At 42.3% G+C, this 16,060-nt stretch overlaps 1 protein-coding gene across 1 annotated transcript; it reads left to right on the top strand.

Moving 5' to 3' along the window:
- Positions 1 to 831: 831 nt before the first annotated feature.
- dnajc5aa (DnaJ (Hsp40) homolog, subfamily C, member 5aa) lies at positions 832 to 10,003 on the top strand. The gene is made up of 5 exons (XM_077003676.1): positions 832 to 992; positions 8,314 to 8,445; positions 8,546 to 8,759; positions 9,032 to 9,203; positions 9,565 to 10,003. The coding sequence occupies exons 2-5, from the start codon at positions 8,336 to 8,338 to the stop codon at positions 9,672 to 9,674; spliced, it is 606 nt and encodes a 201-aa protein (XP_076859791.1). The 5' UTR covers positions 832 to 992; positions 8,314 to 8,335; the 3' UTR covers positions 9,675 to 10,003.
- The last annotated feature ends 6,057 nt before the right edge of the window (positions 10,004 to 16,060 follow it).

A 16,060-nucleotide genomic window follows, 5' to 3' on the forward strand; every position in this document is an offset into this window, starting at 1 on the left:
GCACATCAGCACAGTTTATTGTTTGTCAGCTCTAGGGGGCCCCCACTGGTCTGGGGCCCCAAGCAGTTACCTTATGGCAAGTGTTGCCTCTGAGAACAGCTGGAAACAGAAGCAGCTAACTCCTAAATGGTATCTGATGAGCAAGAGGCATGCTGTGATGTGAAAATAAAGTGCTTTCAAACTAGTTGTTCCAGAGAGGTATTCTGAAGTTCTGACTGAAGTACAGATTATACGTATGGGGTTTGAAAAAAACTTTTTGCCTTCACCAATAAAAGCCATGGATTAACACAAAACCAAGTGAACGTCTATGATCATGAACAGAACCTATAACCTGGTGGATGAAATAAAAGGAGTCTGACCACAAATGTAAAAGAACAACTATTATGAATATTTAAACCATTCAGAATGAATGTTGGCCATTATAGTTACTGCATACAAATATTAATTGACGTATGTATGCCCGCATGTAAATCAACAATGCAGGTGTTAATTCATCACTATAGATGTTAATTCAAAACTTGGAATTTTACCGAATATTATTAGCAAAATTCGAGTAAGCGTTTCTCCTAACATTAGGGCAACGACGATAAGACATTTTCAATCCAAAATTGGGAGCCGTTCTCGTCCTCCTGCGTTCCTATAAAAACAAAACAACAACAAACAAGCTGTTTTGCCATAGGTTATGCAATAAATAAAAGGCAGAATTATCTATACAGAACTGTACTTCGAAAGGTTTTAGCGCTTGACGTCGAGGTAAAACTGGTTTTACGCCTATGAATCGTGCGCTAGTTCTAGCGTCCTCCCAGCGCGATGGGGAGCGCGCACGCACGTACGAGAGTGCGGAGGGGCGGAGTCGAGCGAGATCCGCTGCTGCAGCTGCCCGTGCCCGTACGTGTGCGCGCGGTTCCTGGGGATGCGACCACAAATTTAACATTAGTATTACCGCACTGAAATTAAAATCAAGACACAAGTCTGTCGAGGCCGACAAAACGGTAAGGAGCGCCTGTGCTTAAGCAGTTTTTTTTAAACGCCTCATAATAAACAATTTTAACTGCCCTTGAGATATACTCTGTTTTGGCTAGAAAACGTTTCTTTATTCTGTGCAACGATAGACCGAGCTAACAGGCTAACCAATATGGATGCTATTGAGCGCACCGCTAGCCAGTGCACGGCGTTCATGTGATGCAGTGGCTAGCAAGCTAGAGATTAGCGGCTCTAAATCCCGTTCGTTTGTAAAAAGTAATCCACAGTTAACATTGTGGAGCCGTGTTTGTAAGTGTGTATCACGTTTGACTCTACGGAATATTGACTCGCTTTTATTGCAGCCACAGTCGTTGTCGTGATTTAAAACCCGTAAGCCTCCCTTGGTCGTGTCTTCACAGTGAATGAACGGCAGGGCCATTTGCTCGTTTCCCTTTCCGAGTGGAGAAGGCTTGAAACGCGAGGATAACGGCACAAGTGCGCCATTTCTCCTGCCCAAAAAGCAGCGCCCCGGCGTCTGAACGGTTTTCTGCGTATAATTTTGGCTCTTTAACGCGACAGATATGTTTCTAGATACCGAGAAACGGCGCTGACATCGTCCTGTCTTTGATATGAGCTCGCCTCTCTTTTCATGGAGGATGCTCGAAAATACTGGACGAGCGCACTCGGTAACTGTTTCCAGGTTGTGACTTAACTGGGAATGCATTTGGAAAAAAGGTTTCTGTCACACCATTGACCGTTGTTTCCTTTAAATGTGGTAATGTCCGCATTTCACACCCCAATCCCCCAGAATACTAGGCAACTGTACGACCACTGTACCGATGTCGCTTCTACGGGAGAGCCGTTTTGAGTCGTTTGTGATATTAGTGTATATGTATTTACAAGCCAGCCTATATCACAAATTTGTATTCATATTTCCCTGATACTAAAGCGTCTGCACATGATCACAGTTGGTTGGTTTTGTTATCATCTGAAGTGTAAAATGGTAGAAAACATTTAATGCATTCTGATTTCTCTGTTGTCAGTTGTGCACAGTATGGCTGCTTACCCGTGGTGCCACCCCAGAGTTCCCTGTCTCTCTCACAGTAATCATGTTTATTGGTGGGGAAATCAGTGGTTGACAATGCTGAGTAAAGTAGCTGAAACAGGAGATTCAGCTGAAGGATGCCTAGTGGAAGGAAACGAGAACCTCTTATGATAATTTGAAACTGGCCTAAACATCTTTAGACATGCAACTGCTCAGCACAGCACAATACTTACAAGCATGATTCCTTCACACATCTATAAATGTTTTTTACTTAGTGCCTTAGTCTATAACCTAACATTAAGATACTTTATACTATTGTAATTCTGTGTAAATACAAGGCTATTATAAATGACAGGATATAGATTTTAAAGTGATGCACTAACATCCATCCTTTACAGCTTTTACCATATTCATATTCTTTTTCCATTGTAAGTCTTGTGCCATTATTGCCAGTCCAGAAAGGTGTGTATGTACATATGACTTTGAACGTGGCGTGGTTGTTGGTGCCAGACAAGCTGGTCTCAGTATTTCAGAAACTGCTGATCTACTGGGATGTTCACGCACAACCATCTTTCTAGGGTTTACAGAAAATGGTCTGAGCGGCAATTCTGTGGGCGCAAATGCCTTGTTGATGCCAGAGGTCAGAGGAGAATGGCCAGACTGGTTCGAGCTGATAGAACGACAACAGTAACTCAAATAACCAGTTGTTACAACTGAAGAGCATCTCTGAATGCACAACACATTGAACCTTAAGGCGGATGAGCTACAGCAGCAGATGATCACACCGGTGCCACTCCTGTCAGTTAAGAACACGAAACTGAGGCTACAATTCACTCAAGCTCACCAAAATTGGACAATAGAAGATTGGAAAACGTTGCCTGGTCTGATGAGTCTCGATTTCTGCTGCGACATTCGGATGGTAGGGTCAGAGTTTGACGCCAACAACATGAAAGCATGGATCAATCCTGCTTTGTATCTACGGTTCAGGCTGGTGGTGATGCTGCAATCGTATGGGGGATATTTTCCTGGCACACTTTGGGCCCATTAGTACCAATTGAGCATCATGTCAACACCACAGCCTACCTGAGTATTATGACCACAGTGTACCCATCTTCTGATGGCTACTTCCAGCAGGATAACGCGCCATGTCATAAAGCGCAAATATATACATTTGTTTGTGTGTGTGTGTGTGTGTGTGTATGTATGTGTATATATATATATATATATATATATATATATATATATATATATATATATATATATATATATATATACACACACACACATGCATATAAACCTCATGAAATATATGACTGGCTTGTCATCAAGGATGTATGAGTCTTGGTGGATATCAGTCTTGGCAATGTAGACAGTGCTGGCAGCAGGCTTTGGAAACGGGCATCTTTCTACCAGGTTAGGGTCACATAGGTTATAGTGAGCGACGGTGAGTTAGAAACTGAGTGGTGTGGCCTGTGATCAGTATTGATTTCTGCAAGTGAAAGGCAGCTCTAAAGAAAAGCACTGAGTCAGCTGATGAATCATGGGTAATTCCTCTGATCACTGCACCGGGCTAGTGCTGATGTCATTGTGTCAGCAGGTTTGGCCAAAGTCAGGATTTGCGAGAAACGGGAAAACCAACTTTAAATCACATGTAGACATTTCTGATTTCCTTCTTCTTTATGCAATGTTATATTATAGTGGATTATAGTACTGACGTTATATTCCAGATGTTTTCTAAAACAGCTTTGTAAGCTAAGCAGAAGCAATGTGCCACATTCTAGCCTTGCTACACCTTTGTGTCTTCCAGCTCACTACATAGGCCACATGTAGTGTTCTAAGTTGGTATCATAAGGTCATGCTAAATAGAGCATAATTTTGAGCCAATTTCTATAGGTATTCCTATGATGTGGATTTGTCTTGAACCTCAAGTCTAAACCATGCAGTGATTAGAAAAATGAAAATGGATTAGCACTGCATTCTTAAGACCATGGTAGTCCTTGTCATTCTCAAATAGATGAAGTTTGTTAAAACCAATAACACGAGGTGATGTTTGGGACGTCGGTTTGGATCTCAACAAGACAGTGACCCACAGCATACTGTCAGGAAAACAACTCAGGAAAACTGAAAGTCCTGGAGTTTCTCAGCGAGAGCCTGGACCTAAACCCAGTAGAGCATCTCCAGAGAGACTTGGAATTGGCGATGCACTCCCCATCCAACCTGCATGACCACAAGCAGTTTTGCTAAGACCAATGGGAGAAACGTCCAACAGAAAGATGTGCCAAGCTTGTAGGATTGTAGGCCATTGCTGCCAAAAGGTGCATTAACCAAGTAAAAAGTGAACGATGCACTTATATAGGTGTAATATTTTGGTATGTTTTTAAAACAAATGTACAGTGCATTTTAAAAACTTGCATTTACTTTGACATTGTAGCGCAGTGTGTGTAGTTTGCCTAGAAAAAATAGTACATCTTAAGACTAATCTGAAACAAACCAAAATGTGGAAAACTTGAAAGGGTCTCAAAACATTCAACATGCACTATACCAAATTTATTTTTTGTAAAGTCATTGCTCAGAAAGAATTGCTCAGAACTACTGAAAAATAAATATAAAATAAACTGTAGTCTGGTCTTTATAAGCCAGCAGTTTACCTGGACTAGATATGGTGCAGTACCTCAAAATGTTCATGAAATAATGAACCAAAAGTGTAGGGTAGCTCCAAATATCATGAAAAGATGCTTGAGATGCTCTTTTAATATGAGCAGAGGAGGAGGTCATGCAGTGGTTTGTTGCATTATTGATCGGCCTTTCATTTAAACCACTAATTAACGCAAGTGGCTTCAGTGTTTAAATCTCATGCTGCTGTATAGGAAATTGCTGCTGCAGGGTTTGGGCTTCTCTCTCTTGGCAAGGTAGATGGCAAAACTTTGGATTTTAAAAGACAAATCCAGTTTTGAAACAGGTTTAACAGCCTACGCAAATTGTTTGCTGAGATTCACTTGTTTAAGCCAAAAGACTCACTTGTGAAAAATGCCATCCGGAGACAATAGTTCAGCTGATTTTTAAAATTGTGACAATGAATGCATTACATCTTTGGCTGTTCTAGAGAGACTTCATGATTCCATTTGAATACAGTCTTTGGTAAAAAAAAAAAGCGTCTTTGTACAGTTTATTTCACATGGAAAACAGGGCAGCTGTGTTTATACGTTCTGGGGGCTGTGTTGTATTGCATTTGACTGACTAAAGCCTGGTTTATACTTTCGTGTGACCATAGCGTGTGACTCCGCCCACCTCGCGCGACCCTGCGCGACCCTGCGCGACCCTGCGCGACCCTGCGCGACCCTGCGCGACCCTGCGCGACCCTGCGCGACCCTGCGCGAACAGTGTAGGCGTTTATACTTTCCGCGCGTCGTGTTCTCCGAAACGATATGTGGTAGTATAAAGAAACACCCCTCAAAAACAGGGGAAGGAACATTTACTTGATGAATTTTAATGTTGCTTTCGGTTTCAAGTTTGAAAGTGCTGGAATTTAGGCTAAAGTACTTTAAAATGCTTGAAATTGTAACTACTTTGTTTCACAACAAATATCTGTCTGACAGAACAGTTCTCTTGTATTACGTTAACAAATACGAGCCTCTTGTAATTCCAGGACGAAACATGAGAGAACGTGAAGACGTTAAGATTTGGCGTTTTGAAAATAAACCACCATTAAATAATGTGATTAAAAGCGAATTATTTCGAATCATTTCGAGTATATGTATAAATATCTAACTTATTTCAGTTTATCGTGCTGGGAAATATTGAAATGGACCTTGAAAGTGACTTACAAGTGCTTTAATTCCACCTTGTAAAGGTGTATGAACCCTGCAAACATGACTTTGTTCATTGCGCGTGGCGCGCGCAAAGTTACAAAATTCGAGAGGTGCACGACCTCGCACATCCACTGCGCGCGAGGCCCTCACGCACGGGCGGAGCCACAGCGATGACGTCATTTTCGCCGCGCGGACCCTCGCGACGCGTCAAGTACAAACCAGGCTTTACAATCAAAGCTGTTTACTATGATATTTACAATACAAAATTTACAATATTATTATTATTATTATTATTGACAAACATATGCCTAGGTAAAAGATGTTTTCTTATCAGAGATGGGTTGATCAATGAAAGTTTACTGAAGTCATTTCAGTTTTTCACGATCACCTACATGCAAACTGAATGTTTTAACCAGTGTCGAAGGTAACAGCGTAGGACCGGGTTATTTGGGTCTTTCTTTGTTAAGGATGAAGTTTGTTTCTGCCTCTGAGTATTTAGCAGGGCTCTGTTCAAGAGTTCTGTGTTATACAGGATTCCATCTGGCTTTGTGTAATGCCTGGTCTGTCGCCCCGAAAACAAACCTTGCCAGCCGAGACGCTGGGCGAGGAGAAAGAACCTGTACATGCCACTACGCATTAGCCCAGCTCATGTCACAGATGGCAGACAGCCTGGGAAAGCCTAAGCAGTCGTGGCATTGTGCCGTTTGAGGGCTGCACATGTGGGAGGGAGGGGGGGGGGGGGGGGGGCTTCAGTGGGCGACGCCCACTGTTTAGAAGTGGCGTAAATGTGACCCTTTGTCATGCTACGTTTCTTTCTGCTCCGTTCTTTAGCCTGGCCTCCGTGACCTGTGCTCAAAGTCGGCCCCGTATTGGAGGTGTATGGCTCTGAGTGGAGGCCCGTGCACCCGCTGCAGTTCTCTTGGCCCATTTAGATTTTTTTTCTTTAAAACATGCGACTGACCGAAAGTGATTTTGGCCGGTTCCGATTTTCTTTCTTTAATAACGGAATTATAAATGACAGTATACAGAAACAGTTTTGTTCAATTTGAATGGAAACTTCTTGCCTCTCAACCTAAAAATGTGTACTAGGTTGTAGTTGACAAACTTCCAAAGAAAATAAAGAGCAATGTTTATCCTTTTCTGAAATAAAACAAGTTTACCGGGTAATACAAATAAAGAAATCAAGGCCTTTATGTTGTCAAGATCTAGACCCGGTGCAGTCATCATTTTGCCTATGTGTGCCTGTGTATCTATCATCCTTGTGTTACAAATGTGACTGGCACAGCATCGGTTATATGACACTGTATATGTACTCTATATATACTATATAAGAGATTATGCTGCAAACCATCCGATTCCAGTCACCGGCCGATCAATTGGTGCATCTCAGTTTTTCTTGCATGCATACTTTTTGGCATTGAAATATTGCATCAGAATTGGTTTGACTTGCTGGACTAATATTGAGTTAGCTGCATACTGAGTTATAATAACTTATTTATGAGGCTGATTTCTAGGTCAGTGGGTATTCTGAGGATAAGCACAGAATGATAAGCCTAGATTTGGACTAAAAGGTAATGTTGATTGTGCTTCTTTGTATAAGGTTATGACTAATCTTGGTCTAAAAACTGGCCAAAATGTATTTGAAACTGTACACAAAGATTATAGCAAAATATAATCCAGCTGCGCCAAGATAAATACTTTGTGACAGAATGATTGTTAGACAAGACAAATGCAACCAACCACATTCATATTTCGTGTAAGGTATGCTGCAGCATTAAAAAAAACATGTTTTTAAAAGAAAAGCACCTGGTTGTTCAGTTAAACCTCCCCTCAGATTATGTCTGCTGAGTTTTATTCCTTAGTCAAGCTCTCACCCTGCCCATTGCCTGCTATGAGCATTTTGACAGTACAGAGTACACATGCACGTTGCAACCCCCTATCGTTTACTACGATTACTGAATTCGGTCCATTTGGCTGATATGCTACCTGCTGAAACCATGAGATCAGGCAGAGCGTGACCATACAACACACTTAATCAGACCTGTAGCTCCCAGCTCCATGTGATTAGCAGGCAGCTTGGGTGGGGTGGGGTGGGGGCTCAAGAGGGATGAAGAGAGCTGGATTAGGTGGATTAGGTGTAATCTGATGCTTGGTGTGCGTCGTCTTGCTCAGCGGTGAGTGGAGGATTCTCATCAAAATGGGGAAAAAAATGTTTGATGCTGGTGGAGATGATGGACATTTCTGTTAATTATTGACATTTCACATAAAAATGGCTTGATGGGATCAAAAACTTTAGCTAACCCTAACCAATAATAGTGAAATATATAAAAATTTAGTCAAACATTGTACTGAAAATGTGATTCCAACCTGAGAGATTGTCAGAATCACAATTAAATGCAAACTTCATGTCCACATGAAGGTCAGGAGAGCAGCAGGTGTGTGGCTTTGGGGCCCTCTGTGCTGTGAGGGGTCATTACGCTGCTCTGTTTTCTGCAGTTTGTCGAGGACCTGAACCGCCATGGCTGAGCAGCAGAGGCAGCGCACCCTCTCCACCTCCGGAGAGTCCCTCTACCACGTGCTGGGCGTGGACAAGCTGGCCACCAACGATGATATCAAGAAGTGCTACAGGTGAGGGCCCGGAGCCCACCCGGTCGCTCGGTACTTAAGTAGCCACCAGAGTTTACGCCTCGCTTAATTGGTTGTTTTCATCACGCATTATTCCCCAAAGGAAACTGGCGCTGAAATATCACCCTGACAAGAACCCAGACAATCCCGAGGCGGCCGATAAGTTTAAGGAGATCAACAACGCCCATGCCATCCTGAACGACCCGACCAAGCGTAACATTTACGACAAGTACGGCTCCCTGGGGCTCTACGTGGCCGAGCAGTTTGGGGAGGAGAACGTCAACACGTACTTTGTCCTCTCGAGCTGGTGGGCCAAGGTGAGTTTACATTTACCCCAGAAATTCGGAATTCTTCAAAGCAGACGGAGTGATTTGTGATTAAAGTGTTGTTTGTTTAGCTAACACATGAGGAGGTAGCTTCAGTAGTTGGGTGTAATGGCACAGGCTGAATTCATAGTTTGATGTTTCTCGTCTAGCACTATATATCATTGTTTGTGGTGTTCACTGATCACTGGTCTCTTCTTCTCTTGCAATCATGCGCATCTCTTCTACCTCTTCTGTCTTTTTGTGCACACTGTCTCCCCCTACAGGCACTGTTTGTGTTCTGCGGGCTGGCTACAGGCTGCTACTTCTGCTGCTGTCTGTGCTGTTGCTGTAACTGTTGCTGTGGAAAGTGCAAACCACGGCCACCTGAAGGACAGGATCAGGAGTTCTACGTCTCTCCTGAAGACCTGGAGGCCCAGCTGCAGTCTGATGAGAGAGGTTAGATGTGTGCGTATGCGTGTATGTGACAAATGCGTTATCCCGTCTTTTATCACTGTATGCACAATATAAACAGAATTATAAAGACTTTTTAACAGAGCTATAGTGTCATTAATTCACATGCATTTGTTTAATTAAATTTTGCCAACATGATGTTTTTCTGGATATTATATGTGGCATTAAGGCATGAAATTGTGTTAAATTCATTAGCAGTAGTTTTTTTTTTACTGAACATGTGTGGAAAAGTGCAAAATCATGTAAACCCGATGTATTTTTTCTTTAAAGCACTGTGTACAATGTGCTGCTGTCATTTTTATCAGCTACTGGGATTTTGATCCCTTCTTGTTTTACACACCAACAGAGGCGGGTGGAGGTGAGCCTATTGTGCTGCAGCCCTCCGCCACAGAGACCACCCAGCTAACGTCTGACGGGCCTCACACCACCTACCGGACCGACACTGGATTCAACTAATGGCCCCGCCCTCTGCCACCTCCACCGTGTGGCCCTCCATCTGCCAATCTGTGCTCCCACCTACACCCAGCCCCACCCCACCATGGTCTGAGGAACTACCAGAGGATCAACTCCTTCGACAACCTAAAAGAAAAAGCCAGCGTTGGAAACGAGAGAAGCCAGTGACGGCGGAACGCAAAGCTGAGCTCTGTCAGACATCTCCCTCCCCTGCCTCCTCACGTTCGCTGTCGCCAGTCATTATTCTTCCAGAGTGGCATACGTGCGCCTCAGTGTAGCTTGAAAACAACAAAGAGAGTAAAAAAAAAAAAAAAAAACAACAACAAAAAAAATCCACCAGATGTTCGTTCTCCTGTTGTACTCTGATTTTTGACCTTTGAAGTCCAAACTTGCCTTCCCAAGCCTTTCTCCTCTGGCCACACCTGCTCGCTGTCACTGTAGCATGCACCGTTTCCCCACATTGCTAGCTGAGGTCGAACACTTTTATCTTAACAGTGGGTTTATTTATGTACACTCGATCACTCAGAAGGACGGAGGTAGTTCACGAGTGCTGTTTGCTGCCCGATCCCTTGACCTGCGTGTGTATGTAAGGAAGGCCAGATGGGAAGCCAACACTGGTTTTTGGTTATTTCTTTTCCAGCGTATCATGCTGTTGTTCTTCCCATTGCATTTCTGAGAAGAGAGAAGCCCAACACAAATTTGGTTCAATCAGTAGCCCTAATTTGGACTTGAGGTCTTCATTCGGTGACCACCTCATATGGCTGTCCAGAGTCCCCCCGTGTCTTATCTGAGAGCCTAAAACAAGTCCTGTCCTAGTCTTAACCACCTTGTTTTTTTTTTTTAAGTGATGCAAAAGTTGCCACACACAACATTTCAGAATGTCTATTTTCTTAAATGCTTATTTATGCCATCTGTTAAAAATAGATGTGCTGCGTTGAGGTGTCGGCCAACTGAAAAGGCGGAGCCAAAATTAGTGTCAACCAATTAAAAATAACTTTTCACATCATAAGGTTGTGCAGTGTGTGGATGTTAGTATGTGTCCTAGCCAGTCTTTGCCTTAGTCTGGTTAGGCTGCTTAGTCCTAGTTCTTAATAGCATGTTCAGAGGCTTTAGCATTGTTCTGTTTCTTTAGTTCTGGCTTAGTGACGTCTCTTCTCATATTTCAAGGGACTCGTTGACACAAACCCCATATTCTGTTCCATCATTTCTGACTATACATCGTAAATGTATATCTAAGAAGGAAAGAAAAAAAAAATGTTTTTATATAGATATACACTATACACACATTGTGTGTATGTACAGTACATGTATATTTTGTGCATTTTTATTTTGTAATTGTTGGCTCATATTTATTATTATACTGTGTTATTGATCTTTGTGATATGTGACGATGGTTAACTAGAGTGCCCCTCCCTCGTGGTCACGTGAGACCCTTGCGCAAAGAGCTAACAGTGATCGTGAGTGTCTGTGGTAGTGGAGGTTCTTTATTCTGGGGCAGAAAATGTCTTCTATTGCTATTTACTTACCAATTTTAAAATCTGACTAGCATTTAATACATTTAATACAGGAGAGTAAAGAAGTTCACATGTTTAGCTTCTATATTAGAACCCAAAACCTAATTTTGCCCCAGTCTCTCAGATTAGTACAGGGAGTACTTTCAGTAACTAATTAGAATTACAGAATCAGAATTAGAATTATTAAAATCAGGCATCCATGTTAACCTTTTTTTTTTCTCTTCCTTTCATTTTCATTTTGTTTGTTTGAAATGACTCCGATAACTCCACAGGTTTTGCATCATCATGGCCATGACTAATTTCTCTTCGGTGGCATTTCAGGTTTCCAAGCTGCTGGGTTACCAAGCCAGTCAAAGGGAGATACCTGTCAGTGCAGGCTAAGCACTGAGTGACATTTCTCCCGTTAGCTTAAGGATTCTCATTTTGTCAAGTTTTTTTTCATATATATATTTTGAAATGGAATCAGTCTTAACAATTTGTGGCATTTTGTTTTCCTTTTGTGTTCTGAGGGGAAAGTAACTTGGATTTTTATGGTTGCGCTAGCAGTTTATGGCATATGTGCACATCTCCCCACCCAATTAAACTGAAGTGCTTTAAACTCCTACAGGGTTTCCTTAATCAGTCGTGGCAGTTAAGCATTCATAATGACAGTGTTAAATGGTTATCATTTCTACACCATACATTTCACATGAAAAATTTCCAGTGTCACCTTACCAATCCTGTAGCCCAAGGTGTTGTGACATGTATGACTGGCTGACTGACCTACATTGGCTCTGGTCAGACCCAAAACGTAATGACATTGTCACCAGCCAAGTGCTTTTGCTTTTATTTGCTTGTTTTATGGAGGTTAAAGGCTATTTGGCAATCATGTTTTACTGAATTGTGTAGATTGAGCTTGTCAGCGCAGTTCTCTGCACACACGCATCCTCAGACATGTTCTGTCTCTGTCTCTCTCTCTCTCTCTCTCTCTCTCTCTCTCTCTCTCTCTCTCTCTCTCTCTCTCTCTCTCTCTCTCTCTCTCTGTAGTTCACTCTTGTTCCTCTGCTCTCGGTGGTTGTTGATGGTTGTTTGCCTCTGTGGTCCTTTCCTGTGCATTTAGCTGTCCCCTCCAGAATTATACTGACATGCCTATTAATGGCTTCTACATTGAAATGTTGGAAAATGCAACGTTTTAAGTTGAATGCAGTTGAGTAACACAACCAGGAAGCAGTTCCTTGTAGTCTTCAGAAAGAAGAAAATGTGTGTTATTATAGTGAAATGGTAATTTGATGCGTTTTTTATTTTATTTTATTTATTACCTTATTTTAACATGTTTTTAAAAGATTTGTCCTTGTTTCAGATATGTTATTTGGATGTGGATATGAAACTATGCTACTTCTAGTTAAATGGTTAAGGTCTCATGTACATACATGGAATAATGAAGATTAATAATAGACCTTTATGTTGTAGCATGGTTATTGTCTGTCTGAAAGAAAAATGAACATTTATCTGATTTGCTGGTGTAAAATAAATGTTTATGAACATTTCATTTTGTTTGCTCTTAATGTAATGTAAAAACCAAAACATCCATTCATCATTTTTAGTACTTTATTGCTGTGCTATTATGACATCCTACAGTGTATGTTCATAAACATAGATAAATATAAGTATTCAGTAACACAGAGCATATATGTAACGTACCTGACTGTGTAATCCTATACACACACAGAATCTTCCTTCACACTAACTATTAGATCTCTTCCCGAGAGCTTTGAGCAAGTGCTGGTTCATCATCGCCTTCTGTGACATCCTCTCTGCTCTCGATGTCTCCATCAGTTCCCTTAACATGTGGAAAGTGAGGTCCAGCGATGTCGGTTTCCCAGGCAATAACCTCCTTGCCCTCCTCGGATTGTTCTTGTGGACGTGAGGCCGTTCCGTCGTAGTCTCGGGGAGAAAAGCTGCCGCGCTGGTGAGAAACGACGAGCCCTCCTCCGCGCCGCCGTCCGTCGGCGATGCGCCGTGCTGGAGACCTCGCACGAGTTTGCTGCTGTGGTGAAACCCCATAGCAGCAGCACTCTCAGCACTCCATAGTAAGCAGGTTAAAAGGAGCGCGGCACACAAAAAATGGGCAGTTGTTCTCATCATGACTGGGCAGCACAGAAAAAGAGTTAAAACACTTAGCACAGGATTATTCAATTATAGATACAAGTGATTATTCAATTACATTTGCCTATTTTGTGAATTTTACATTTATTAACTATTTTATGTAAATGTATACTGACTTTTGGTTAATTTCCTTAGCCTTTTTCTTTCTGGCTTTCGTAGACCCCCTACACTAGTGTTACACTTACCTAATGTTTTATGGTAGCCTTTGTTTGACTGATTAGCAGCAGATTGGTGATTTATAGTTCCTACCCCAAACGGTGGAGTCCTTGAGGATTTAGAAGTAGTGCATTTTAAATCACTTCATATTCACACTTTACCCAAGGGTCCCATATGATGTAAGGAGAGAATTGGGATACTTTGCATCAGTGAACTGAGAATGGATTTATTGAAAACAGACCTAAGACAAGGGAACAGTTTTTGCAGACTGCTAACATTAAGACCTCAAATCAGCCCGTAAACGTGCTTTACCTGTAACCTATTGTAAATTGGTAATATGCCCTTCAAAATTGCTAAAAATCTATTAAAAATGGATGAAAGGCTAATGTAATTAATCAAAATCGTCTCATTAAGGCACAATTCCCAAGGTCAGCTGTTAAATTCCCTAAATATTTTTGGTTTATTTCCCATTTGGGTGATGCTGTCCAAGTTCTGAGAAAGTGTGCCTAGCTGTCAAAAGCAATGCAGGCTCCATTCCTGTCATACTGTGCAAAAGTGGTGGACAGCTTTGACAGTTCTGGGGTTTCCTTCTAAAGCAAAGGTGTTTCAGTTCTGAGCTTGGGGTCACACAGCCAGATTTTTGTTTGTTTGTTTCCCATGATGCCTGTGATGACGCGTTCTGCCTTTGAAGTGAGTTTGGTGCTAGAACAGTAAATAAATGTAGACTAGGGATCCATGAAGAAAGAAATAGTCCTATTTGTGACATGGTATTAAGCCTGCTTTGCCCCTCTTATAGTTAATGTAACACACTTAAAATGGTTTGCTTATAGTGGGTTCATACCCCTTTACTTGACGCCTGACACAATCTGTTGTACATTGCCTTTTCTACCCATCCACCTACACTTAATCACTCAACCAAGGTGAGGACATATTTTTGAAATTTCTAATTAATGAAATAAAAAATATTTTATTCACAAAAATATTCACAACCTTTATTTCTATATCCCTGTGTTTGGCTGTATTTATCTCTCAATCGTTACCAGTCTCCCTTCTCCAGCCTGTGAAAGGCAACAACCCCATATAATATAGCGTTCGCCAGGTGATTTGATGTACCTGTTTTTCACAGGACATAGGGCTTACTTTTTTGCTTAAAAAATTTCATTTTCATCTCATCAGACCAGAGAATTTTTTCATGTTCCTCCAAGGACATTTACATGTTGTTTAGTAAGCACTGCCCACCACTGGTGACACCACTGCACTCATAACTGTGGTATACGTTCCCTGCCCCCCCAGCGCTAATGCTAAAGAGGCACTGTGAGCTCTGTGATGCCATTATCAATGAACTGTTGATTAAACTGTTTAATCAGTCATGCAAATCTCAAGTCTGTGCTCCTGAAATTCCATCAGCATGTGGACTTTGCAACAAGAGAGTTGAACATGCTAGAACTTGTTTACACCAACACACCCCAACTAATTTGCATAGGCGGTAACGCAGTGTCAGTCAGCTTAGTAGAGGGACACTGCTCACACCACCCAACCTAACACATATGAGTAGTGAGAGGAGGAATTATTGTGGGGAAAATGACCAACTCCTCCACCCCAAAACTATGCCTGTGCCACAATACATACCAGACAGCCACCTGAAGAAGTATACGGCATCATTGCCTGGCTATGCTGACGTTACCATCTCCAAGACCATCGCCACACACCACAACCAGAAGCTGTAGATGCCTGCTGAGCGGTGTGCACTGCTGAGGACTCGTCACTCACCTTTCAGAGCTGGTGATAACAGCTCTGAGGAGAGTATGGGCCAAAATGGTGAGAGCAAGCCCAAAGACTCCATGGGCACTTTTAAGACACACACAACACACGTGTGCTCACGTGTGTTCAGGCCATCACCAAATACCGGACAGCATTGCCTGCCTGTAACAGTGATGCCTCCCTTCCAGATGCATTGAATGACCGACACATGGCATGAAGTACGGAACAATGTCATGTAGAGAACAACACCTTCCTCCCAATGATCAGGTGCTGTGTCTGAGACCGCACAGCTTACTCACAGGAGCCTGTTGGACCTGACAACACTCCTAGCCGAGTGTTATGATTATGTGGAGACCAGCTGACGGATGTTCTCACAGATATCTTCAATATCTTTGAGCAGCACCATTGTCATCGGGTTCTTCAGCTTCAACAATCACCATCTTGTCACAGATCTACCCAGCATCATGCAGTGCTTCAAGGGATTTATCCTCACCCACACGAAGGTCCAGCTGTCCCCTGGACCTCTCACTGTTAACCTACAACTGTGCATCAATTCACATCTCGAAACGCATCAAGTTTGCTGATGACACAACTGGTGTGGATCTTATGAACACGGATGGCATGTCAGCATACAGAAAGAGGGTGCAGCAGTTAACGGTCTAGTGCAAATTCAACAACCTGTTCCTGAATGTGAATGAAACAAAAAAGATGCTTGTTGACTTCAGGAAAGTACAGAGTGATGACTCGGCATCCACAGATCCTCCAGGGAAATTGACACCTAGCGGTTAATCTCACCTTGCACTTCACATCAGC

This window comes from Brachyhypopomus gauderio, chromosome 4 (genome assembly GCF_052324685.1).
Source record: "Brachyhypopomus gauderio isolate BG-103 chromosome 4, BGAUD_0.2, whole genome shotgun sequence".
NCBI classification, from domain to species: Eukaryota; Metazoa; Chordata; class Actinopteri; order Gymnotiformes; family Hypopomidae; genus Brachyhypopomus; species Brachyhypopomus gauderio.

Bases quoted from the DNA above. Each gene is read 5' to 3' on its own strand.
- dnajc5aa (XM_077003676.1), top strand. From the start codon at position 8,336: ATGGCTGAGCAGCAGAGGCAGCGCACCCTCTCCACCTCCGGAGAGTCC. The intron at 8,760-9,031 runs GTGAGTTTACAT...CTCCCCCTACAG, and splicing joins TCTCGAGCTGGTGGGCCAAG to GCACTGTTTGTGTTCTGCGG. The intron at 9,204-9,564 runs GTTAGATGTGTG...ACACACCAACAG, and splicing joins GCTGCAGTCTGATGAGAGAG to AGGCGGGTGGAGGTGAGCCT.